At 39.5% G+C, this 27811-nt stretch overlaps 1 protein-coding gene across 3 annotated transcripts in view; it reads right to left on the reverse strand.

The window, feature by feature from the left end:
* Positions 1–27811, reverse strand: part of LOC149088313 (uncharacterized) — a 148652-nt gene that overhangs the window by 64797 nt on the left and 56044 nt on the right. For all 3 annotated transcript variants that reach the window (XM_089246825.1, XM_089246817.1, XM_089246810.1), the window contains exons 5-11: positions 16431–16466; positions 12407–12594; positions 9787–9964; positions 6517–6558; positions 6219–6417; positions 2176–2326; positions 1412–1583 (exon numbers count right to left, since the gene is read on the reverse strand). In XM_089246825.1, the coding sequence (XP_089102951.1) occupies positions 1412–1583; positions 2176–2326; positions 6219–6417; positions 6517–6558; positions 9787–9964; positions 12407–12594; positions 16431–16466 (966 nt within the window). The remainder of the gene's footprint in view (positions 1–1411; positions 1584–2175; positions 2327–6218; positions 6418–6516; positions 6559–9786; positions 9965–12406; positions 12595–16430; positions 16467–27811) is intronic.

Genomic DNA, 27811 nt, shown 5'->3' on the forward strand with positions numbered 1-27811 from the left:
CAAAAATCACAGAATTGAGAAACAGTTGATTCGTGTCACGTTTCCATTTTGCTTGGTCTTCTTTACATGACACACATTTGTTGGGGGGTAGCAGGGCTGGACGAATCTCCGCAAATTCAAATGCCCAAGAAACTCTTTGAAATAATAAATGCTCGAATCGATATTTTACATTCGAAAACAATATTATCGCTGGATTTACTTGAGTACACTTTTCATATTTATACTTTGCTACTATAAAATGCGAACGAAAAAGTGCGTTAAGCTCTAGGACTCCTGCCACCACCACCTATTGAATAAAAACAAAACTATCTATTATAATTCTCGAAATAAAATTGTTTGTGCGGAATACAAACGAACAGCTTGTGGTATGAAAATCTATATATATTTTTTGTTTTCATGCTGCATACCGAGTAACTTCTATATGCGCTGAAATACGGTTATTATGTTTTTTCGGTAATTACAAAAAGGGATTTTGAGAGGTGAAGCGTAAAACATATCAACCAATATTTAGGCACATGAAATTTTCACCGGTATGCAGCGTAAAAACAAATAATATATGGTATCATGACATATTTTGTTCGTTTTCACGCTCTGCATACTTTCTTCTAACCAGATCATGTGGCCTGCCGTTTTCTCTCAACGAAGAGATATAAGCAGGTGGTTGAAGAAGACTTGCGCCACGCTGGAAAAATGCCGCATACAGGTTTGAAACCAAAAGCTAACTTTACTAAAAAAATCATAGCATATAGTTTACATTATATTTGATAGGTGTCAGCAGGAGCTCCATAGTTTTGCAAAAGACATTTTTCCCGAAAGAATAGAAATGCGCGATAAATATTTCCTACAATTTTAGAATGAATCGAATCGCAGAATTTTCATCCCTTTCGGACACCTTATATGCTGTATAATAGGGCCATATAACATGCAAATTTTGTGGAAAAATATATTTACATATTTATATGCAAACCAGGAAGTCTTTTCTCTTCTTTAGAGAATACCAGCAAGATACATTATTTTGATGTAAGTGAGGTTTTTTCCGTTTTCCTGAAAAGCCCAATTGCAGTATAAGAGAACCCGTGACCGCACCGCTGCTCACTATTAGTAGCGTAGAAAATATGTCGACTGCATATTTGCACAATGGCTGCCAAAGAAAGCATTTCTGAGGAACTTCACGAATGCGTGTAGCAACACTTGCATCATTGTCTATAAAAAAAATTAAAAAACCAATAATGTGTTTAAATTTTTTGTTATTTTTTTATACGCCCTCGTCGAGCACGCGATCGGAAAAAAATACATGCCCGGTCGAAATTTTTACATGCCCCGCGCATGTCGGGAAATAAATTTGCCCAGTCCTGCTGGTGGGACAAATCGAGAAAACAAAGCCTGTTGCGTAGATGTAGATGATACTCACCAACTTGCGACATTACAGGCGGAGGTGGCTTAGACCTTGGCTCTGGTGGCAGTGGAGAAAATGCTCTGAGGTTAGGTGCTGCATGATGGGGCAGGGTTTGAGCTCTCGCTACGACGGGCGAATACGCACTCATGCCGTAATAACCGTCTTGAGGAGGTAGAGCCGAGTTCTTCTATCCCAAAATCGATGGATAGTCGATCGAGAAAGAAAAGCACAGAAAAAAAAAACAATCGATGAAACAACGAACAGACAATAAACATCATTCTAATTTTTCCCATTTTTTTCTAATACGCGGGGTGACATGATTTTAAAATGAAAAATCGAGATAGTTTGAGGGAAGTGGGGGGGGGGGTTCATTGACAACTGATGGCACCCCGTAACCTCGACAGACAGACCTATGTACTTCATTTCGTTAAAGCCATCGGTATGACTGCATATCCTATTTCGTCGTCGACGAAATCGGTGCACTGGCATCAAAAAACGACAAAGGAAATAAAACGTTCGGCCACAGTGAGAAGCAGTCTCTTAGACTACACCAGAAATTCTCAAACTGTGCGCCACGGTTCCCTGATGCTCCTCGAACAATTGCCAGGAAGCGCTGCGGAGCGACAGCCCTGAAAAATGTTGTCTAAAGAAATTCTTCGTTAAACAGCTCTGGGGGAGACGCGGATAAACGTTGAATAGGAAAAAGGGCACCTCGAGTGGAAAAGGTTTGCAAAGGTTCGGTCGAGTAATATTAAATAAATAAATGAATGGCTAATCACTTTAGCGGCTCTGTGTATGTGTTGGTTCTGGTACTCGGAGTCGAATTCCGGTTCGGAAAAATAGCTGAGCTCTTGCTCCCAAGTGCTGTAGATGCCTTCCCCGTTCACGTCTTGCTCGTAGATCCTCAACACCGAACGATCTCGGATGTCTCTGTACAGAAACAAAAGAAAACACCTTAACAACAGCCCGTTTCATGATACGAATCGCGTACAACAAAGATCGGGACGGGAAGAATTAAAATACATATTTGGCGAATAAAAATGGTGTAAATGTGTGTAAACAAGATAAATGTGGGAATTGAGTCAAATGATTCTGTAATATAAGTAATTAATAAATACTATATATTTCGTGATTTTAATCAAAGACCGGATTTACAGATATCCCAAATTGTTTGCGCAGCAGATAGCCTATCTCTGCAACTCTAGAAACATACTTTCAATAACAAAAAGTTTTCACACAAAGCGCAGTTACTCAAATTGCATTAAATATTCCAAGGGTCGGTATACATTTAAAAAAAAAATAGAAAAATTAACTTTTTATACAGTCAGCGTTTGCCAAAAGTGCCAATTATTGAAATTTAGGTCTCAGTCTGAAAAGTCACTTGCAAAAAAATTAATATTTTTAAATGCAATATTTATTGAGATATTAAATATAAAGTGAAACTTCCATAGGCGTCCACCTCTATTCCCCGGCCAACTTCTCTTTGCGGCCAGTTTTTCTCGGAACGGACAATAGGCTCCATAGACAATACAAAAAACACCCCAATTCCGCGGCTACCTCCCTATGCGGTCAATGGTCAACCCGTCCGCAGCCACTTCCTCATAGATAAGAGTTTAAAAAAAAACCCAAGTTTTTGTGCGTTTTTTCTTCCCACTGCATTCAGAGCTGGCAGTTGTTTTTGCATAGCCTTATAAACTTTATGCATCAGCATAAATGCCCTTTTCTGATCAATTGGATTTTCTGTTCATGTGTGACAAGGTTGGAAACATTTGTAAATAGGATGGCAAAGAGACTAATGCTATATGGTTGCCAAACATATATAAATATTTAACCAATAGAGTGCATATATGCTGAATGGTACCGTGAGATACATAGAACACATACAATGGTACCGTGAGATACATAGAACACATACAATGGTACCGTGAGATACATAGAACACATACAATGGTACCGTGAGATACATGAGACACATAGATGGTACCGTCGGTGACAGCAATTAGCCATGGCTCGTAAATCCCATCAGGCCACCAGATGGCGTCATATATTTAGAGCTGTCATATATATATTAGCTGATTGATTTATGTGCTCTTGCACTTTTACAGTACACTTTCGTGCAGTGATTGGATTATTATTGAACATAGCATTAATTCTCTAGAAATTTTTGATGATGTAACCAAGGAATTGAGTGCTGCTAAAAGTGTAACTTTGTCTAAAACAATGGTTTTGTCCAAGAATTTGTATGACTTTGTCAAAAACTCCAAATTTTCCTATTGTATTAAAAGAAATGTGCGATAAGCTGCTGAAAGAAATCGGTGACAGGCTGATATCAAAGAAGCATGAATTGATCCCCGAATCAACGTTGCTTGACAAACACTTTGAAAAAGTCCGCGTTTAAAAATACAAGGAAATTTGTTGCAGTTTACGAAGGTTGTTTAGTCCCAAAAATAAAAACATTAATCACCATTGACCAAAATGATCCTTTTCCGCTCAACCTCAAATTTCCTTTGTCCCGGGTTCCCCCAAGCTCGTTGAAGATTTGGGTGAAATTCGATGAAGAAACAGTTAAACTTGCTCTAACGGCAAGACAAAACCCTAAAGTGGCTGGTATCGTGGAAATAGATAAATACATACTCATCTCAACCCATTTTACCGAGGCTGTCTGACCCTTTACTTTGGTGGGATCAAAGAAAGTTAATATACCCCCATTTGTACAAAATAGCAATGAGAAGGCTTCGTATTCGTTGTGAAGGTATTTCTTCTAAAGCGGGTCAAATAATGACTGAGAAAAGAAATAGAGTACAAACTAGCAAGCTAATTAAAATACTTTTTGTCCAATGTGATTCTTAAACAGTTTGAAAGCGCATGCAAGTATGAAATAGTGTAATCATTTTAGTAATTAGTGATGCAAATGTAAAATTCATATTATCATAACATTGTTTTAAATGTTCACAAAACAATGTTGTTTTTTTGTTTTGTTTTTTTGCACCTTAACCTGATCTAGGGACCATTTTTGGTCTCTCTCTCTCGTCTCATAATGATTCATTTCAATGAACTATCGAATAAGAATTGTTTTTTCCGAGACCTTACCAGGTAAGAAGCAGTTAAACGTCCTTGATGACAATAGGAATGAACCCATCTTTAGCGGTACCCACTTCCCAGTTGAAAGGCTTGGGTGAACATAGTAAGCCCTCAAACAATCCTCAGAAAATGTTCTATTTGCCGTAAAAAAAAATCAGTTCTTAGAAATAGAAGCCCCCCCCCCCCACTGGGTTTATTCCCAAAGAATGAAGACCATTCGATTATCGTAGGCAATTAAACTTTGATTTATTAGTAGCTTCGCATTCAAAATGAACGTTCACTTGAACTAGTTCAATAAAAAGATCTATCTCAAAAGGAACAGTTCCGTAAAAAGAACGACTTTGCCGATCAGAGACTACACAAATGAAATTACTTCTCCTATTGGTTATTTTATTTTGATTATTTTTTTCTGTATTTGAAAGGCAAATGATTTTCATCGTCACTGTGTCAAAAAATTCTCATTGCTCTTGGACAAAATTATAAAAAAAAACCCCCAATTATTCAGCCTTTCGGGACCAAGAGAAGAAATGGGGAAAAAAACGCAACTGTTTTTGTTGCAAACATAAGGGAATACAGGCTCTTCAGACAGGTGGAAGGTGGGGGGCAGATTTTCCCGGGAGGGGATGGCCGCCCTTACCGCCCCCCTCTCCTCTATACGCCCATGGATGAAAATCTTTTTGGTGGATAAAATGGAATGCAGAAAATTTTGATGGTTCCAACTTCAAACTGCTGGTCAAATAAGAAGGTGGTTCAAATGAAAAGGTGATTTTCGTAGTAGACATCCATGACCGAATTGGGATTCGAACCCCAACCTGCACAGTGAGAGACTAGCTCCCTAACCACTCGATTGATCGGTCATTTGATCATTTTTGTCGCACCACGGTCATTTTCTGCACACGAGGGCTGATTAGACCGGGACCTACAATTTATTGCCGATTCCGAACGGCAGGCTTGTATTTATACTGATCGAGAGATTGGTGCGCTAACCCCTCGATGGGGGAACTCCCTGCGGTAGCAATTTTTTGCTGCGGTCAAGTCGCCGTTTTTTGTTGCACCCCTGTGTCAGGAAAGTTTTCTGACAAGGATGAACCGGACATCGAACTCGCGAACCTCTAAACATCCTTTGGTACTTTGGGCGAGCATCTTATCGACCGGGCTACCGCGCCCCACCACTCGATTGCCAGGCGGCTTTGAATTTCATTTTCGGTTTTGTAATTTGGGAAACACACCCTCAATCATTGGCGACTAATTCTGAAAACTTCAAAGCCAAATACTTCCGTTAATATTGCATTTAAAAATATGAATGTTTTTTTGTAAATGACTTCCCATAGCCGAATTTACGTTCCGCTGATTGGAAGTTTCAGCACGCAGTGGGGGGGGGGGGGGGGGTATACATAAAAAAGTTATTTTTTCTCATTTTTATATGTATACGACCTCTTGGAAAATTTAAGACATTTTGAGTAACAGTACGTTATTCAAGTTTTTTTTTTTGTAATCGGAAGTATGTTTCTAAAACACGATTGCAGAGATATCCGCCGTGTAAAGAACTTGGGACGCACTGTATAGTAGAAAGATACATTAAATTTAAGAAAAAAACCAACTGCCATTCATAAAGTTCCAATGAAGTTTTGGTGACGAGAGAAGAAAGTGTGGAGAAAAAAACCAGGGAGAGCTGGAATGAATTTCCCCCGTTTGGCGTTATCTTTAAGAGGGTTAATTGACTTATATTTATCGGACGTACCTGAGATCCTCGAGTTCGTAAAACATATCCTTTGCTGGATCGTGGATGTATATCCTAATATGCGGCGAATCCAAGTATTCCATGGTGAGTTGCTTCGGAAAGGATCGCACGAATAAGGCCTTCACGGTATCCAATGTTGTTATCTCGTTCGGCAGAAGCGCTCGTTTCGTCTCGCTCCTGTACTGAAGGAACACCAGCCCTGGTTCGACAAATAAAAACCGCCTTCATTAATACATTACTATACGACCTAAACGAAGTAAGTGTTCGAAAGCTAATGAAGAAGGAAGAAGAAGCTCACCTAAAGTAGGATTTTCGTGCCGCAGTTGCGGCGATACTGGTCCTACATTTCAGAGAAAGATTTCATCATGGTGATGAAGAAGGAAAGCAAAAAGAAACAACACACACACAGAAACAAAATCATTCTCGAAATAAAATACCAAGATAAAAAATGGACAGAAATAGAATGAAATGCTTCTCTCGTGAAAATAGTGACATATAACAGAGTTGATGGAAATGGTTGAAAAAGTTAGTTTTTTTGGGCATCATACGCGTCAGGTCCATCTATTTTAAAACGAGTGAACTCTGATCTGGAGATGACAAATTCATTTCCTGTCCTTGATGCGGTTGGTCGAAAATGCAATTGAAACGTTTTCTGCCATCTCCGTATTCGTTCCGCATGATTCAGCTCAGCCCATAACACGAAGAAGGAGATTTTCTTTATATCAAACACCGATTTTTTTCGATATTAGTCTCTTCCTTTGATGTGTTGTGGGCCGAGAAAAAACACCTCTCTTTATTGTCACCACCTAGAAGATCCAGTTGCTGAATGCAGTTAAGCGAGGCTGTGAGATGCTTCTACTCAGCGCTTCACACTTCCGTGCGTGCTACGAGGAAAGAAAGGTGCATGCTCCCGTGATATATTGGTCGTGCGCTTGCCCGGATGTTCGATTCTTACCGGGGACTACCAGGTTTTCTTTCCGAAGTTCGTCTAGGAATTGATATCCAAAAAGTCCTTTGTAAATTAACCTCTTTACGATCAGGGACGTAATATTGCGTCCAAATGACAGTGAAATAAATTCAATTCATCAATTTATTCAACCGCTTTTTCCCCTGATCGGTCAGGGTTACTATAACCATATGAAACAGAGTGTTGTGTGTGTTTTTCCCCTCTGTTCTCTCAGCAGCATTGTGATATCTCAACGAGATAACGACCAACTGATAGGTGGAGGTTGTCTTTAGCTTCTTTCCCCTCCTACTTCCCACGGCATTCTCCCCCCCCCCCCCACACGCACACTTACATAATGTAATCCTTCTATTATATACAGGGCGGCCATAATTAAAAGACCCTATTTTAAAGTAGCCTACAAGTGAAACCAGTCATCAGAAAAGTGTAAAATTTCGTGGAGGACTTCATGAAATGATGGTAATTTGTTTCGGGGGGAGGGGAATTAGTCGCACATGTCGCCCCCAGAGGGCGTTTCATTTTGAATATCTGTAATAAACATGTAAATTTATTTGGTGTCACGCAGCAGCTGTTATAAAACCGAGAAATTGCGGAGATCTTGTTTCTCAATGTGTTTGCTGCTCACAATGGCGATGAGTTTACGAGATCGCGCTTTCTTAGTCAAATTGTTTTACCGAAACAGCAATTCCGCAGTAACTGCTCTACGGAAATATCGGACTTGGAAGAGGATTCGAAAAAGTCCAATGAATGTTAAAACCTTCGGAGTAGGGAATATAATGAAATTTGAAACCGCAGGATCGTTGGCTGTTCGTCCCGGAAGAGGAAGAAAACGCGTTTCTATAGACGTAGTTCGCTTCACGTGGAAGAGGACAGAGCTTCAAATTCTGTGTGTGTCAGGCGTGTAGCACAGGCGTTGGATAGGCCACGTTCAACTGTCCATAAGATCACGCGGAATATCCTCCGATATTATCCGCACAAACTTTCACTTGCGCAGTGGTAGCTTCCACATGATTATGACGCTCGACTTCGGTTCTTACTGCAGTTTCTAGCTCGGGTTGAGGTCGATTCAGAATATCCTTAGAATATCCTCTGGACAGACGAAGCGCATTTTCACTCGTATGGTGCAACCAATACTCGCAACTGCCGAATTTGGAAACCAGAAAATCCGCACGCTATCTTAGAGGTTCCCTTGCATTCTTCAAAAGTGGCGGTAAGGTGTGGATTTACTGCTTCATTTATTCCCGGTCCCTACTTCTACGAGGAGTTACGTTCTACAGGTCCAGTGACATATGCGATCACCGGTAAGCGATATGCATTGCTGTTACAGAACGAAATTGTTCCGGCTCTGCAAGCTCGTCACTGCCTTGCAGATACAATCTTTATGCAAGACGGAGCTCCTTCATACATCGCAGTGTGTGTTAAGAATGTTCTTAAAACACATTTTACAGAAGAACGTGTCATCAGCCGGCACTTCCCTAATCCATGGCCTCCCCGATCCCCGGACCTTAATCCATGCGATTTCTGGTTTTGGGGACATTTGAAACCTCTGGTAAGTCGTGACAATGCAAGAACTTTACCTGACCTTAAAGGCAGCATTTCACATGCTGAACATTTCCCCGCACACACTTCGGTCAGTTGTGAAACATGCCATATTGCGATTTCACGTGGTATCTGAAAATGATGGCCATCATGTGGAACATGTTTTGTTGCAGTAACAATTGTAAAAGTGTTTAACAATTGTTAAAATTGTAAACGTTTACCTAAATGTGTCATTTTTTAATAAAACGTCCTCTGTTGGCGACATGTGCAACCATGTTTTCCTCTGAAACAAATTCTCATCACTTCATGAAGTCCTCCACAAAATTTGACATTTTTCTGATGACTGGTTTCGCTTTTAAAATAGGGTCTTTTAATTATGGACGCCCTGTACTACACATAGAAGTTGAGGAAGAGAACAAGTAAAAAAAACCAAATTACAAAACAAGTTTGTAGCTGTAGGTGAAAAAGCGAAGCACTTGTACTAATACTTTCTTATACAATTATATCTTGTGCGTACTGTTCCTTCCCACTCTCATTTCTTTTTTTCTTTATTACCCTTTCTTATTTTTTGTAACATGGAACAAGGCTACCACATTCATCGGCTATGCGTCTAATACAGATCATTCAAATTTATCGCCAGCAGCTTGTACGAGAGGAGGTTAAAATACACTTTGGATGTTTTCAGAGTACGCCGTCACGTGTTTTCGCTAATCATCGGGCCGAGCTGCTGTCATGGGAACATGCCCAAATTACATGGAGTTGGAGCACTTGTGTAACCGGAAACAAAAGACCACATCCGACAACTGATTGGGACGCAACATATTCTATTACGGAACTGAGCATAGTTTCTGTCGATCGCAACTTCACACTTCTCCGAATTTCTCCAGAACAGTTTTTCCATTTCCACAAAATCAATTCTCTTTCATTTTGTTAATCGATGCACTGGCATTTATTGGCGACTTTCTTTTGTCCGACTGTTAAAAATTGTGGTCTACGCAACTGGTATGACACCCAAAGAGACAAGGAAAAACGGTAGATGGCATATAACAAGAAAGGATACATTACCTAGCGGTCTGTCTTGCGACTTCGAAGGAGTCCTCACGACAGGCAGGGTCTGCCTGACTTTGTTGCCCCGTCGGAATCCCGTAGCTGAGGTTTCAGCCTCGGACATAATGCCTGGGTCGTCATCGTAAACGCTCGGTGGAGGAGTGTAAATCAGGTTGCGTTGACCTCCGACCTGGAACTTACAAACGAAGCAAATACGCACGTCAGCATCTTCGTCATTCCTTTTATAAGAGTCATTCTTATTAATGCCTGATTCGTGTCATTAAGGTGACGCTTTAATTACTTTTGAATAAAAAAAATGACTCGCACCCTATTTTAGGAAATTCTGCATACGCCACTGTTCACATTGGAAACACCTCGAATGATGGGTAATGCTGGTCGTTCACAGGAAGCTGCTACGAGCGACAATAAATTGCAACATGCGCAAAACCACTATTACTACTTAACCATAACAATGCATCTCGTACACGTTCCTTTGCAGAATTTCTAACGAATTGCTTACATGCAGGAATGTGTTGCGCGAGTATGCCGTGGCCCTACGCATTTATTTTCTTGGAATTGCGCTTTTGTGTGTGTGTGCGTTCTTGCTGGTGCTGTAATCTGCGCAAGACTGTCATACCAGTCGCGTGTATGTGCAAGGTACGTAAACTCGTACATACACGTAACTTGTTATCGCTCGTAGTAGCTTTCAACCAGCCCTCATCAATTAATTTACAGAGGTCAGCATCGCACATTCCTTCGCGTTACCTCAAGATTTCCCTAATCATAGAAATTACATCACGTATCGATCCAATCACAATTTATGCACGAGACAACCGTATAATAAGGCGGCGATTCTTATTTTTGTCACAACGAGGCGGAAACTTACCTTTTTTAACGGGCGGGCGACCCTCGAAGACAGGAAAGACGTTTCCATCAAAACGGAATTTTTCATCTCACCGATCCGTATTTGCGAATCATCCGCCGAGAGAGAGAAAAGGGAAACGAGCAAAAGACTCCCGACAAATATGGCTGAGGTGTATGCGTACGCACGTACGAACAAACAGCGAAAGAAAAAGACACGAGACCTAACAAAAAAAGTAAGCGATTTATAGCGAGGGAGGGAGAATGTTTGTTCCATCTACTACATCGCGGATTCTCTTTCTCTTTGAATATCCCGTAGAACCTCACTATTATTATTATAACAGTCACCTGAGAAGCAGAAATTCGTACCCGTACATACGCACGCATCTTCTTCTCAAGGTCTCCTCTCAAATCCTTTTCTTTGTTTCGAATCGTCTTCTTGTTACTGGTCACGAATCGTTTGGAAATGATCCCCGTGTCGAGAGGTCAAAAGACTCTCGTTTTCGTACATCCAATAGCGGATTCGTCGAGTTTCCGCGCATTCAATTACAACCCGAAATAGAACGGTTATAATTACAAGCAGTGCTTTTTCGTCATCGAATTGAAGATTGGTCAGAGGCGGATTATAAATTATTTTTCTGCATAAATTTTGCCGCCCTTTTCCCACTCTGGTATACCCTTCTTGACTTTTCATTCCTCAAATTTTCTAACCTGGTCCCGCCCACTTGGCTCCTGCCCTGTAAATACGCCACTGTCCCTAAGTCACTCTTTCGGTCACTCCCATGCTCGAACGTTTTCTTGGTCATTTTTTGGTCACTTTTTTCGTCGTTCTTTGACCTGGTGTCCCGCACTTTATTTGTGTATCCCTTTTGGATACTCACGTGTTGGCATACTGCTTGCGTAGCCTCTAGGTGACTCTTTTGGTCTTTCACTAACTTGGTCCTTTACTTTTTAAGTAACTTTTTAGTCACTCACTCTTCATGTCACTGTTTTGGTCATTCGCACGCTTGCTCATTTTCTGGGTCACTTTTTTCGTCACTCTTTTGGTCTCTAACTTTAATTGTGAAGGATCAAATCCTTCACAATTTGATCCCTGTCACTATTTTGATCATTCACGCGCTTCCTAACTGTTTTGGCCACTCGTTATTCACAAGCTTGCTCACTTTCTTAGTCACTGTTTTGGCCATTCACCAATTTTGTTCTTTGCTAGTTTTGTCACTCCTATGCTTGCACACTGTTTTTGTCACTCCTATGTTTACATTCTTTTAGTCTCCCCCATGTTCAAACCCCCTCTGGATCATCTTTTTTTTGGCCGTTCACTGACCTGGCCCCTCACACTTTGGAAACTCTGGCCGCTTACTTCGTTTGGTCACTCTCTGACCTAGTCCTGCGATCTCAAGGTAGAGGCAGGTTCATGGTTTTACTACCACCTGTTAGCGAAAAGATTTTGCCGCCCTTGTTCTACTAGTTTTCTTGACCACTCGTTCTTCCGATTTGTAGCCCCTACGGACTTGCAGCCCGCCAAGCTCGCCCCACCCCCCAGTCCTGCAAATACGCGCCTCTATTCGTTGTCCTGCTATCCCTTGGGATCGTGCATGCAGGAAATTTTGAGATAGACTTACGTGGGAAACATTTTCAAGTAGGAAACAAACACAGCACAGTCTCTAGGCTCGTCATTACCGAAATACGAGGGTTTGAAAGAAGCGAATGGGATTGTCAGCGTCACAAAGTATTAAGTTAGGCGAGATGATCTCGTAATTGCCAGAAGTTGGCTCACCTCAGTATCTAGTAACCTGGAAGGCCTGGAATCTTGGACGACCGCCGGTTCGGCCCCTAATGCTGCAGAGTGGTGCTGCTGTTGCTGCTGCCTTCTTTGCTGCGATCGCTTGCCTCTGGGTCCGCCGCCGTTGGTACCGCTCTCGTCAGGGTTAGTCCATTCCCGACTTCCAGAGGACGGACCGCTCGCTACAGAAAAAAAAACGATAAATCAGTCATCGATTGCAAGTTATTACTTTCGCTTTTAAATGGTCGGGTGATTGTTAGTATAAGCCATACATGCTTAACCCATTGCCCGTGGGATAAATGTGGCCCTCGGAGTCATCTGATGTGGCCCGCGGCTCGAACTTAATTTTGTAAAATAAACTAAGCATCACATAACCAGATTCCTTGTGACCCGCGACACATTTACAGATCACTTAACTGACCAGCAACGTAATAATAATATTTATTTGCATATATAGGCCATTGACCCTCCGTTACAGAGATTGGCAACACCATGACTACACAAGAATCAAGAGTCTTACATAAAGGGTGGTAACTATCGACCGCCCAATAATTACACACACGATTCCTTGTGAAAAACTGATATGGAAAAGTGTTTTCAGTTCTGTATGAAGTGTAATGATTGAATAGTATACCGTTGTAGGCCTGTTGCTCTCTGCGGCGAGACTTGGGGGAATCGGCTCACATTACCAAGATGTATGACCATGGGTACCAATACTACTACTACTAAACCACAAATGTACCTTGTCCATATTCCTCTGCGAACTTCTAACGAATTGGAACATGTTCGAATGTGCGTGTCCGTGTTGTGAACCTAACGTGAAGCTTGTTTCTGTGTAATGCTTGTTATAGTGCTTCCATCTACCACATATTTTTTGAACTATGAGTGAATTGTAATGTTTGAAGATTTTACCGTTGTAGGCCTTTTGCTCTCTGCGGCGAGACTTTTTAATAGGGGAGATCGGCTTGCAACCATCATCGATCGCTTTACCAGATGGACAGAATGCATACCAACGCAAGACATGACAGCTGAAACTACAGCTAAAGCTGCCGTTCATTGATGGGTATCAAGATTCGGAACTCTTGTTACCATCGCAACCGATCAAGGTCGGAACTCAGAATCGACTCTCTTCCGTGAGTTAAACGCAATCCTCGACACTCACAGAATACATACAACCGCATACCATCCTCAAATGGTATGATCGAAAGATTTCATCGTACTCTGAAATGTGCTTTCGAAGCACACAATCAGGACCTTGCCATAAATACCCTTAAAAACACCATATGAAGGTCCCTGTCCATCAAAAGGATGTACGCGTCTATCCATCTGTTTCCTTCTGAGATGAAGGAGATAGATATAGCAACTTGAACTGCCTACGTGTGTGTGTGTGTTACATACTTTCACACGAGGATTTTTTATTAAAATTATTTTAAAAAATTTTGATGGCGCAAAATATAGATAAATTTCGGTGATTTTTGAAAAACTTGCATGTTGTTAAAGTTAGAATTCAATAAAAAATAACCATCAATTAAAATCCTAAAAGCTCCTTTTTTTAGGCTTTTCCTTGATATCTTCCCTCATGCTTTGCCTCGGCTGCTACTACTACTGAACCAGACATGCACCTCGTCGATATTCCTCTGCGGAACATCTACCGAATTGGTACATGTTGGAATGTGTGTGTGCGTGTAGTGAAACCTGACGTGAAGTTTGTTTCTGTGTAAGACTTGTTATTTGTTATGTATAGTGCTGCCATCTGTTTTTCTAACTATGAGTGAAGTGTAATGAATCAATAATATATCGTTGTAGGACTGTTGCTTTCTGTGGCGAGACTTTTTGATGGGGAGATCGGCTCGCATTTGCTCCTCGAAGTTGGGAACCACAGCAAACCAACTTCAGCCGACCACCACTGTGGCGATATTGGAGTTCGAACCCGGATCCTCGCGATGCGAGTCTGTCACTATGGCCACAAAACCACCACAGTGGCGCTTGCTTCGGCTGCAGGGGATTTTACTAAAGGTAGCCTCACATCTCAGCTTTCGATTTCTGGTTTTAAAAAAAAATTATGATGACAAGGGAAGGACAGGGAATTTTTTTCGCGTGACCCACAGTCACCCCCCTGGGATGTGCCATCACTTTTTCTCGCCTGTCACACCCATTTTTATTGAATTCCGGTTTTTAACTTTACTTGGAACCCTTTGGAAAAATTATTTCTGCCCAAAATTAGGTCATTCTTGAATTTTTAAATAAAATCATCCGTGAAACCTGAAAAATCCGTTTATTGACATTTTCTTAAGTAAAGAAAGCATTTGTTTTTACTTTATTTTAGAAAATTTTAATTCCCTGAAACATTAACAAAAATAAAGGAGGCAAAACTCAAAAACATAAGGCTCTTCTTAAAAAGTAACGCACAATGAATATAACATTAATTTCTTCGAATCCACGACAAAGTTTTTGTCCCCGATTCGGCACCTCGGATACCGAATTTCGTCATCTGGGTCAGGCCACGAGTAAAATTAGCCAACTTTCTTCGTGGTCCTTATACAAGCCTCCCCAATATCATCATAAATGGTGAGCATCTGTTTGTTTCTTATCCCACTAAGAGCCTCTTCAATTGAGTGTTTCATTTGAGTGATTGTGGTGGGGGGGGGGGGTCGAGTAACCAGCTTCCGCACAAACTTGCGAACCATTGCTGGGACAATAACAAACCAGTGAAAAAAGGGCAAAAACCCTGAAAAAACAGGTGGCACAAAGTCACCACCCGAATCCCCATTTTTTTGTTTATATACGTGATGTCTCTGCCAAAATGCAGTATTTTTACAATTCGAATAGGTATTTCTTATCGTCAGTAACTTTTACATAGAAATATTAAATTACCTAGTGTCCACGAAACACACACTGTCTGGACCAGGAGAGGTTTACACGCGCTTGAAAAATTTCGTGTAAATCACAATAAAACCTAAACAGTTTTCTAGACAATAGAGAATAGATAGCAATAAATGCTGTCGTGAGTCACCTACAGCTCCTGAATCTAACAAAAAACTTAGTTTTGAGAAAAAAGTATTTTACTGAAAGGCATTATAACACGTGTGTGTAATGCCTGCCAGCCATTTGTATTAAAATATTTTAAGAATATTTTCAGTACAGGTAGAACCTTCCTTTTGTCCATACTTCACAATTTTATTCACTTAAATAATAAAATAAAGCTTAAAAATAATACTATAAAAAAACAACGCGCTATTCACGTACAGCGTTCACTGCATGAAAACTATGCGGGCGAAATGCCCGCAAATATGTGCTCGTGTGAAAAGGCATGCGGATGCGGACCCGCGTCCGCTCCGTGTGTAAGGGACCTTGCACCCTGCATTTTATAGGACTTTGATTTGCATATTTAAAGTGATTTGGTTTCGTGCAGTGCCGTCTATCAGCAAAAATTTGAACTAAATTTTTTTCAGTTTCAAAAAAAAATATCCCTCTTCGTGAGAATAACTTTTTGCAAACCGCGTTCAAATGCACCAGTTCCTTCAGTTTTTATGAATTTTTGAACTATTTATGAATTTATGGGACACTGTGTTTTTTATACAGGTTCGTCACACCATTGTCTGTTATTCGCGATAAGTATAATATTTTTCTACGCCACTTGGATTAAAGTTTCTTGTTTGTAAGGGGAAAAGAAAAAAAAATTCAAACACATGTATAATATGTAATTATGATGTTTCCTCTGTTGTGAGCGTCTACAGATGAAAGCTATCCCTCCCACACATCCCTTCATTCCCTTTCTATTGTTTATCTACTCCAACTACATTTTCTGTTACGACGGTGACTTTTCGACTAAATCCAGCTCTATTTCAGTGTTAACGCTCGAGTCAAATCCACCATGAGGTTGAGACGTTCCCCAAATTTGATAGCTTTCACGTGAATAATCACTTGTGGCTGTAGGCAGCTCGAAATAGAGAACTTAAGCATCCTATACTGTACATGTTTAGTATAATTATATAATATAGGTAAGAGAGCAACACACCTGACCGAGTGCCTCTTCTGCCATTTGCCCACCTACCTGCAAAAAAAATTGAATAAATTATTCAAATTTTTTGTTGTTTATACACAGTGAAAAGAAACTTCATCACTACGTCCAACCTGCTTTTGCCCAATTCACACCCGGCTTTTTCCTAACCTGCTTCCAGCGTCACTTTATCTGAAAAATATAATACACAAAGTGTGTCACGCATATACATCGGGGTGAACTGTGCCAAGCAGGGTGCAGTTGCCCAATGATTCGGATTATTCGTTAATGGTATAAATCTAACAATCTCTAAACAAAAAAAATACTGTCATATTATATCTGAAGCCCAATTGCAATTCATAGAATTCTTCTGTTCCTCGCGCTCGAGGAATTTACGAAACAATTATTCATTTTTCGTTTGTCTCAAAATTATTTTTCTTCATGAAAAACCCCAGTGCCCCTGTCTATAGTCGCTGAAATAAATTCAATATATATCTTGACTTACAGTACATATGACATAAAATACACATCAAATCGACCTAATTGTATATTAGGCCGAACAATCTCTATAATCGACTTTCCACCACCTAACTTGGATGGAACCAATAAATCCTTTTTTTAACAATACCTCGATTTCATCTATTAAATAGGCCAATTTACGCTGTGTGTCGCGCGTGTATTTCTACAAATTCTCAAAGAAAACTTAGGAGAAAGTTTTCAATTACTACCATACAGAGTATTGCCCGTTGCGTTACGTTGAGTTTGCGTTACAAAGTTACATTATAAGAGTTTCAATTATCGGTATCGCGACGATTCAGCGCGGTGTCAATTTAGTGCAAGACAATTCAGCGCCGACGGTTAAGAGCAGTGATTTGTGTTTTGTGTGTAAATAACAATTCCCTTCCCACCTTTCCCAGACAAAATAACTAATCGAAGATGCGCTGGTCTAATTTAATTTCTGTTAGCGTCTTCTCTTTCTGCAGAGCTGTTATGAATTTCCAAATACTGGGATAATGGACTTCAATACTGCTACTGAACGAATTATGCCCGCCCTCGATTGGTGTTTGCAAAGCCTTCAATAGTGAAGTGTGTGTGTGTGTGTAATTCAATAGTATAATAATCGGTTATTATGCATAATAACCGGATATAACTTACCAAAATGATCGGTGATTACCGTAATAACCTATTATTATGCGTAATCCGGATTTATCATATTCACCGTCACAGGTATATCTCGTCGGAAAGCGCGGGCGCGTACTCTTATCCTATCACAGATGCAATGCGTTTCATTCAATCCCAACTGAATACACCTTTATATATGATCAACGAGCCAGCAGCATGTACTGCCTCCAGTTGACTTTGTAAAAAACATCCACATGTGCTTCACGAATGATGTTTATGTGGAATATAGGGTTTAATGCTGAATAGGGTTTCCAGCCAACTACGTCCAACTACTCTATATGAACACCACAATGAAGGTTGCTTAAATCGTAATAACTCTAACAAGCCTAATTGGCCTAATTAATCCTAACAAGCTTTCACAAATGTCTATGAATTTATACACTCACAATGCAATGAATAACGCGGATATATACGGTTACCAGATGTTCCGGTGTGAGACACATGTCCTAGTCTCCCGACCGATTTCTGCATTGTTCAGAAAGAACATAATGTAACGGGGGATCCCACTTGATGCGTCGTCATCGGCAGTGTCACGACCTCCTATATCTAACCGGAGGATAAATACAAGTATAGTTATATAGCAGGTCGTGGCAGTGTCCGATTTAGACTTTGGAGGGCCCGGGGAAGTTGAGATTCCGGACCCCCCCCCCCCAAAGGAAAATCCAACATGAAGAAATTTAAAGAAAAGGTGGAATAATCACTGACGTAACTAGAGGAGCTCTATCAAAACAAATTTTGACCCAATAAATAATTATGTGCGAAAGTAATGCAGTAGGGGTTATCAAGTCTCCCCTTCATGCTTTAGGTGTGAAAATATTCCTCTTTTCAGCTGATTTCCCTCTTTTTTGTGTTTTTCAATCCACTTAAATATGCTGAAAAGTTTTAGAAAATAGTCAAATCTACTAAAATTTCCATATTTTCAGAAATTTCGTAATTTTTTAAAATTTTCTTAATTCTTTGAACTTTGAAAAATTCACCCCGATACTTCAAAGCTACTCAAGTCAATCAAAACAATCAAATTTCATATCATAACCAATTTGTTGCATGTAAATGACGCCGAGAAGTTATACACACATAAAAACAAAAGCTACAGAAAGTCCTTCTTTCTGCACTTGGCATCTGAAATGTCCTTAATAAATTCGTCCCCCAATCTTCAAAAGACTACTCTCTACCTGGAGTAGACACAGAGAACTCAGTCTTTCATGGGTGATCATTGTTCAAATAATTTTTTATCAGTACCAATTTGATGAATGATCTCTCTCCAAAACAACTAGTGATCATCATGCTCAATATTTACTAAGAGCAACATCGACAGTTTGAAAGGTCATCGCATAAGTAAAATTGCCTGTTGAGATGGACTAAGACATGACCTGAGCTTGACAAAGGCTGCAAACTGAACAATTTCCTCTTCTGAAAACGGTATTGAAATCGCAAGGGTAAGCAATGATCAATTTCTCAGCTTCAGCTCGGATCTCTCCTTCAGATAGATTGCATAAATCAACTACGACTTTGAACCTTCCATTCTTTTCAGGAAACAGACAATTGATCTAATGTGATAATAAAGGTACCACATCTGAATTTATCACGTGAAGAAACGTTATCTTCCTCTAAAGTTGATCTTGAATTCTCATTATAACGTTCGTTTCTCTTTTTTGATCTACCTGTAGTTGCTTTGAAGTCTGTATTGCCACAAAATTTCCTGGCATCCAGTTTCAACTCTTCATAGCTATCCCGAAAAAATACGAAGTCATAGTCAAGTATTTTATACTAGAAAAATATCGCACTGCATTCATTTTTTCTAAACAATTCTTTTGTCTGAACTCAAAATTTCTCATAAATGCTAAGTAATTTTCCGGGTGGAAAACACTTTGGGCAATTTTTCCCAAGAGTTACCATTACTGTGCCAATCTAGCGATGAGGAAGACGAGCTAGGCCTAGGCATGTTGCCAAGAAGATTCCGCACTTGAGCCGGGTTTTCCTAGGAGTAGAATTTCTGCGACGTGTACAGCGTGAAAACGCTGATTCGTTTTTGAAATTCAGGTTTTTTGACCAATCAGAATTTTCACGCTGCGCACGCTGTAGAAACCTGCTCCTGGGAAAACCTGGCTGTGTCATATACGAAAGGAAAGCGAAATTATCGTGTTTCAGTAATCTTATTTCTGTTCTTGAAGCCAAATTCCGGTATTTTTGAAATCGCCTCTCCTTTAACACCCGCGTGCACCAGGGTCTGGATGGGGTCCTCAACGCTGAGCGAAAAATCCATGCACAAATTTGGCAAACCATGTGCTTTTGGCAGTGGGGGGACCGGACATTCTTTTTTTTTTTCCTTTTACAGCAGAGCTTGTTAATTCGAATTTAGGATAATTCGAACTTTTACGAACTGCCTTTGAGTTTTCTATCTAATTAAATGTTTAAAAGTTTTGTACTCAACTAAAATAATGCAAATAAAATTCTTCCAAATCACCAAGATTCAAAAATATTAGCTAATGAATTCAACATAGACTTTGTTACAAGAAACCTGGATAGAGAAGATAATGAGCACATGTACGAAGATGGAAATGACTGTTTCAAATTCAATGGTCAGCGTGGAAATCGAAATACCTATTTTGAAAAGGTTAATTAAATTATTTAAATGAAGTGGATATGACGGGCTAACACCAAAAATTTTGAAAATGATTGCACTGTACCACAATGGCATTTTGAAAAACCTAATTGATTCTTCAGTAAGTAAAAGACATTTTTACGATGAACTCTAGTTCGCCCTCGTACATCCAATGTACAAAAAAAGAGATTCTAACAATATGGTTAACTGTAGACCAATCTCAGTTCTTCCAGTATTTTCAAAAGTTATTGAAAAACATATGAATGGGCAACTAATTAGCTTCTTAAACCATAACAACTTTATTGCAAATAATGGTTATAATAATAACAAATATTGCATAATAGTCTATCTGGATTTAAAGCAAGCATTTGATAACGTAGACTTAAATATATTGACAAGAAAATTACATAAGGCTGGAGTCAGGGGACAAGTACTTGAATGGTTCACAACTTATTATTTACATAGACACCAAGCTGTTACTATAAATAAGAAAATTAGTGATTACTACGAAACCCAAAAAGGTGTTCCCCAGGGATCAGCGTTGGGATCCACATTATTCTTAATTTACATAAACGACTTTTACCAAATGCACCTGAACGGACTGCTAATCTCATTTACAGACGATACAGCATTATGAAGTATATAGAAGATGATGATATAACAAATCTTTTTAATAAAAACCGAAAATTATATTAGAAATGTCAATCAGTGGATTAAAAAATAAACTTATACTTAACATTGGTAAAACAAAATATCAATTCATAAAAACGCGAAGCATTCGTCCATGACACTGAAATTAACATTAAAATCCATAACTGTCACCCACAGGAACAACTTAACTGTAATTGTGGAGTCATAGAAAAAGTCTACGAGTATTTAGGAATAACAATTCAAGAGACGACCTAAAATGGAGCGCTCATTGCAACAAACTTGTCAAAAAACTCAGATTTAACACAGTCCTGATAGATATGGATTGAAATACCTAATAGAAGCAGACTTTCTAAAAGATATTTTCTATGCTTGGGTCTTCTTCATAGGAAGAACAGACGTATGGAAATGGATACATATCGTGAAAAAAACAATAATACAAATAGGCATACTTTTAACATCAGACAGTTATATATTAACAGTTATAATGATTAACTTCTTAACAACAAACAACGAATGCTTACAGAGAAAAACAAATAGAACCGCGATTAAACACGAAATATCAAATACCAAAAACTCTGAAAACATCTCTTCCAAAAAAGTTTCTCCTTCAATGCACCTAAAATGGTGATTTTTTTCTAATCGGAGTACCAAACAACTAACAACACCGAAGTATGAAATATATCGATACGTAAAAACGTCTGAAATAATGAAAATGATATTCTCCTAATATATTATAAAATATTTTTTGATCGCTTTATTTCATTTTCACATATCTTGCCCCAGACACTATCGCATAAATTATGCCTTGCACACTGAATCACCTACAATATATAGAATTTTTGAACATTTTGCGAAACCTTCGCAATTGTGAAATTACAATCGCCTGTTTTATGTTTTTCTGATCAATTTTATCTCATTACTTTATGTCTTCATGCAAATAGACAACCTATTAACATCGTAATGTACTTTGGTTCAAATTAGCGGATAAATAAGTAGAAATATTCAAAAGAAAGGAAAAAATATGTATATATATGTATCACTTATTATATCATTATTTTTTTGTTATTTTTTACTTAATTATTAGTTTCTCTCTCTCTCTCTTGCATGCTTGTGCAAACAGAGAAGATATTATCAATATGTAGGCTTCCGGGAAGGACAATTATCCCTTGGAGCCACACAGATGTTATTTCTGTGTGCGCGCGCTCAATTTCATATGTGTATTTGTCTAATAAAAAAAGTTCTTGTTTAATTCGAACTTTTTCAAATTTTTCGATTAATTCGAAGTCAACCTATGGATCAAGATGTAACACTTAAAATCTGAATCTTTTTGTAGTCATTAAGAGTATTGAAAGTATCGGCAAGTTCAGATTGTGTAATACGTGAATGAAAGTATATTTTCTTGATAGCATACGAATGATAAGCAAAATGGGGAAAACTGTTTTTTAACGGATGACCCTAACTGCTTCCGTAAACCAGGCTTTGAGCGTAATCAAGAAATTCTGAAGGGATGCTGATTCCAGAACAGTAGAATTTGAATTAATACTTCGAATTAACCAAGTTCAACTGTATTGAGAAAAATAGATTTCTTAAGTTTTGTATATTTGCGTGAATGGGGGGGGGGGGGGCTGGAGCGATTGCACCTTCTGCCCCCCTCCCCCCCCCATAAATCCAGTCCTGGTCACCGGGACCATGAAATACAAACGTTTCGAGCAAGAAAACTTTTACAACGGGAAATGATTCATCACGGGCGAGAAATTGGGACTGTAGAAATACGATTTCTTGAACGGGGTCCACTGTAATGTAACATATGGCCATTCTAATATGCAGTTATACATACGCTGTATTTGCCAAAAATTAGACAAAAGTTTTCGGTGTCGTTACTTTGTAACGTAATTTATAATATGTATACTATGTAACTTTATGAATCTACTGTGTGTGTGTCGTAGATGTTTCTGACCAAATAAAGAATTGCCTGTGCACAACGCGATCAGCATTGGGAAGCGCTGTCTTACGTCTAGTGTTAAATAGTAATAAATTGACACTATTCGTTGTGATAATAAATTGACTGAAACATCTACGACACACACAGTAGATTCATAAAATTACATAGTATACATATTATAAATTACATAATTTATGCATAATTACGTATTATAATTTATACATAATTACATATTATAAATTACATAATTTATACATAATTACATATTACAAATTACGTTAATATATTACAATTACATAATTATTTTCCTCCTGTCGCAATTTCAGTTCCCCTGCATTTGATTCCCAAGACCTAGATTTCCTCTGCTTACCAACAATATGGGATGTGATATGGTTTCAAAATCAGCAGCTGACAAGTATTTCAGCTCATTTTTCTCAGATAATATATTCATCGTATACTGGTTAACTGGAAACATGTCATACATGACGAAAGTTGTCCGTCAGGTTTGATGTCTCATCAGTTGATGAATAAACCTATGATTTTTCCAAACAAAAGCGGGCAGTGGCTCAGAAGCGTATTATATTGAGCAAAATAAAGATAAACTTCCCCCCAATGTCTGGTAAAACCGTAAAAAAATGAAAAAGCTCGCTTCGTCGTGTGAAATGTCTTTTTTAGGTCCCTTCCAAGAAACTCTCGATAATCATACCAATGCAATATAAAAGCAGAAAAATCTATAAGAATACCAGAAATATTGAATAACGTATACCCACGAGCTTTTCTTCAGAGGCGAAGCTTCGAAGGGTACAAAATATACAGCGTGATCACTTAATGCCCTTTGCCACATTTTACTGGCGAACCGTTGATCCTAGAGGGTCTACTTCCAATTAGAAAAATTACCCAAATAACGTGTAGAACTTGGATACGTCATTCGTGTTGTATAATTATTAAAATAAAAAAATGACTTTTATACGGACACAATGTGTTAGAATGTTGCTGCCCTGTCTCTCCTGAGGCCAACAAAAGAAATTCCGCATTTCCAGGTGCAATACTCTCTGAGATATCTGAATTCAAAAATCGGAAGAAATTTTGGAAAGAACAGCATAAACTAAAAGGCAACGTTTCTTTCTCTGATTTATGCTGTTCTCTCCCAACCTTCTTCGTTTTTCCAATTTAAATATCTCGGTAAATATTGCATTTATGAAATTTGTTTGTAGCAAGAGCGTTGGGTTTTTGAGAATAGGGTGTCCGGATATAAAAAAACCGGTTTTTTATTTTATTTTAGTAACTGTACACCCCATGAAAAAAGTCCGTAGAAGCTTTAAATATCAATAAAAAATAATCGAAATAAAAAACGGTTAGCATCGCTAGGTCACGAGAATTTTTGTAAGACAGGAAAAAAACAGCCGATAGGTGGTGCTGTTACGAGCGACTTCGGTGGAAACATCCAAAATAGACGGTTATAAGAACTTACGCTCCTAATCCACAATCAGTTCACCGTTGCAAACCGTGTATTATGTGGACCTGCTGCACTCTGCCGGTGCTGGATTTGTGACTCGCCAGCAATGTGTTATTCCCTGCGGTAGTTTGGTCATGCGGAACACATACTGCTTAATAAACGATTTGGAGGCATTATATTCGTTATTTGCGTATCTTTTCTTTGATTTGTGTACGTTACGTCAGCGCCACCTATCGGATGTTTTTAGGGGTTTTTTCCCCGTCTTAAAAAAATTCCCGCGACCAAGCGATGCTAACCCTTCAAACCGTTTTTTATTTCGGTTATTTTTCCGGTTTTTATGAATTTTTAAAGTTTCTACGGACTTTTTGCCCACCCCGTATAACGTATAGGTTCTATACGTTATTTGAATAGTTTTTCTGATTGGAAGTATGCCTCTAGGATCAGCGGTTCGGCAAACGGTTAAAATGCGCGGCAAGGGGGGGAATTAAGTAATCTCATTTCGCGTACTCAAATTCCACACAGCAAACAACATTATTTAATATATAAAGTACTTATTCTTTCAATATTTTAAACGTTCATACGAGAAAAAAAGTTCATTTCGGGAAGTTTTGTAATTATAGTAGTGAGAAAATCGGTCAAAATGATCGCTATCGCCGTTTTAGGGAGAACTTAAGTAAGAAACCTACAACATTTGTATTCTAGGAAATCAAAATTCTCTTGAGAAAAGTCATGAAATTTTAATAGCCTGAGATTAACCGTTTCAGTGTAATAGCACGTCAAAGTAGCTTTGTAGTTACTTTGCGGTCAAAATAACCGCGCTTCCATCGTTCTTGGGTGACATAGCAATGACAAGCATAGGTGACGTTGCAATGAAATAAATTCACATGGAAATTTCTGCATTAGAGAGTTTCATCTGTTTCTTCAGTGTAGATATTTGAGCCACAAGTTCACTCGCATTACCAACCTATAAGAGAAGGACCGATAATCAATTTCCCAGCTCAAGCAGTCCTCCAAATATGCATTTGACCCCCCCCCCCCCCGCCATTTAAAGAATGCCTCAACTTTACCATCCTAAAGTAAGAGAAGCGCCAAGACGCGTGTGCATTACACAAAACAGGTGAATGATAACTGGACCTCTAACAAGAATTTTTCTAGGGAAGAGATTTACGAACTTGACTCTTCCCACCAATTACATGATTCGGCAAATCTGGAAGTGAAACTAACGAGCAGAACAGGAGAGAAAGGAGTAAATCTACCGGATCGGTATATATAGGTATGTAAACGCGCCATATATAAGCTGGACGGAACCTATTCTTTCAGAGGTAGGGGAAACAAAAAAAAAAGACTTACTTTTGGTTTTAGAGTTTGGTTGTCCAGGTTTCATGTAATACATGTATCGATAGATCATTCTATAGATAACTCATGGTCGTCATAATTCGGCTGGACGACGAAAGGACACTTCCTCGCCCTGCCGAATCTCTACTTTATCTCTCCTCCTCTTCCTTCGTTATCTCTCTCTCTCTCTCGACTTTATATATATTCGCTCCGATCGAAAAGATCATCGAATTGAGATTCGAACGAACAGTCCCATCCGTTTTCGGTCGGTGTCCTCTCGATTTTTATCACCGATTCTGGTCACCTCTTCCCGAGCGTTGTATCCTCTGCATTTTTCGGAATGTGGTCGAGCGATGGTGGCGATACGGCATCACTCGCACTTCCTATGTCCTTGCGTTACCACCTCGTATCGCCCATCGTCGACTGGTAGGACGAACCTCGCGATCATTCTGCGGGATTTTTCCTTTTTTCTTGCGGGACCAAACGACCACCAGACCCAGGCCCTACTTTGCTGGGTCGAGATGACGAATAAATCTGTGGGAGCGTCGACGAATCATGAGGATGCTTTTAAATGGGGGAGAGAGAGAGCGAGAGAAACTCTTGCAGCGCCGGTCGGTCAGATGGATTCATTTCGTGCTCGAGTATCGATCGATAGCGACAAAGAAGCACACGCAACTGAACGCATCTCCGCCACTGGTAAAAGGCGTTCGGCGCATGGTCTGTCATTCGATCCGCGCCCTCTCTCGCTAATAAATAAAAAACTAAAAGGACACGCGCTTATTGCTGTACTACTACTACTATCTAGCACTACTGCCTACAACACTACTACCCATTTTGCGCCATTAATACTAATTACTCGGCTGCTATGATAACGCCACTCGTGTTCGAACAATGTTCGTGGGGGAGCTCAAACTCCAGCATCGGAAACATATTTAAAGGATTTCTTTTCGCCACCGTAGCGAATTATCCAAGAAAGACTCTGTCTGCTGCGTGGCGAATTGGGGGAACCCAGGGCCCCACGGAGCCCGGAAGAAACAGATTTATGGTTTTGCCGCCTGTAGGCTACATAAATTTGCTGAGTCTAATTTTCTTGACCACTCATTCCTCAAATTCGCCGCCCTGTGCTATAACGAGCTTTCTCCCCTACCCCCGTGAATAGGCGCGTGTCTCAAAGTCACTGTTTTGGTCACTCGCATCTTACGTACTCTTTTGATCACTCCCGTGCTAACGTACGATTTAGATCACTCTTTTGGTCACTCACATGCTCGCACAGGCTCCAAGTCACAACTTTGATCACTTACTGACCTGGTTTCTCTGCTTTCTAGGTCACTCCCATGTTCATGCTCTCATTTTGGTCAATCACATGCTTGCACACGCTCTAGATCACTCTTTTGGTAATAATTTTCATACACTCTCTAGATCACTCTTTTGGTAATAATTTTCATACACTCTCTAGATCACTCTTTTGGTAATAATTTTCATACACTCTCTAGATCACTCTTTTGGTAATAATTTTCATACACTCTCTAGGTCACTCTTTTGGTCACTCATTGACCCCTCAATTTCTAGGTCGTTTTGGTTGTTAACATGCTTGCACGCTCTTTAGGTAACTCTTTCGGTCATTCACGTTTTCACATGTTCTAGGTCAACCGTTTGGTCTCTCACTGACCTGGTACCTAGCACTATATGTCACTCTTTTGGTTATGCTCACACACCGTTTTGGTCACTCGTATGCTCGCACATACTCTAGATCACTCCTTTGCTCACTCATGTCCTTGCACTCTTTTGTTCACTCACATGCTTTCAAACTCTCTAGGTCACTTGCTTTCTTGGCACAGGCGGATTTCTGGTGCGGGCTAATTTTGCCGCGTTTCTTCCATTCCACTGATTTTCTTTGCCACTCATCCCTCAAATTTTCTGCTCCTCAGAACTTGCTGCCCTGGGATATAGTTCCCCCCCCCCCGTAAATACGCTAAAGGGTAATTTTTGGATCACCTGGTAGGTGGCAGTGATGAACGAATGCTGTGAGACCGGTAAAAGCAGAATCCGCACTGTTCTGAAAAGGTCAAAAATCTCTACCTATTGAAAAACTCAGCAAAAGCACGTTTATTGACAAGTAAAATTCATTGCTTTTTCTTAATTTGTTGTATTAATGAGGTGAGGGCATAAACTCGAATAATATCAGTCAAATCAATTAAATTAAAAAGAAACGTATCTATGTTCTGTATTAT

Source organism: Pholcus phalangioides, unplaced genomic scaffold (genome assembly GCF_987345545.1).
Source record: "Pholcus phalangioides strain wild (caught in Gottingen) unplaced genomic scaffold, Ppha-v1.0 ptg000003l_1, whole genome shotgun sequence".
Classification (NCBI taxonomy): domain Eukaryota; kingdom Metazoa; phylum Arthropoda; class Arachnida; order Araneae; family Pholcidae; genus Pholcus; species Pholcus phalangioides.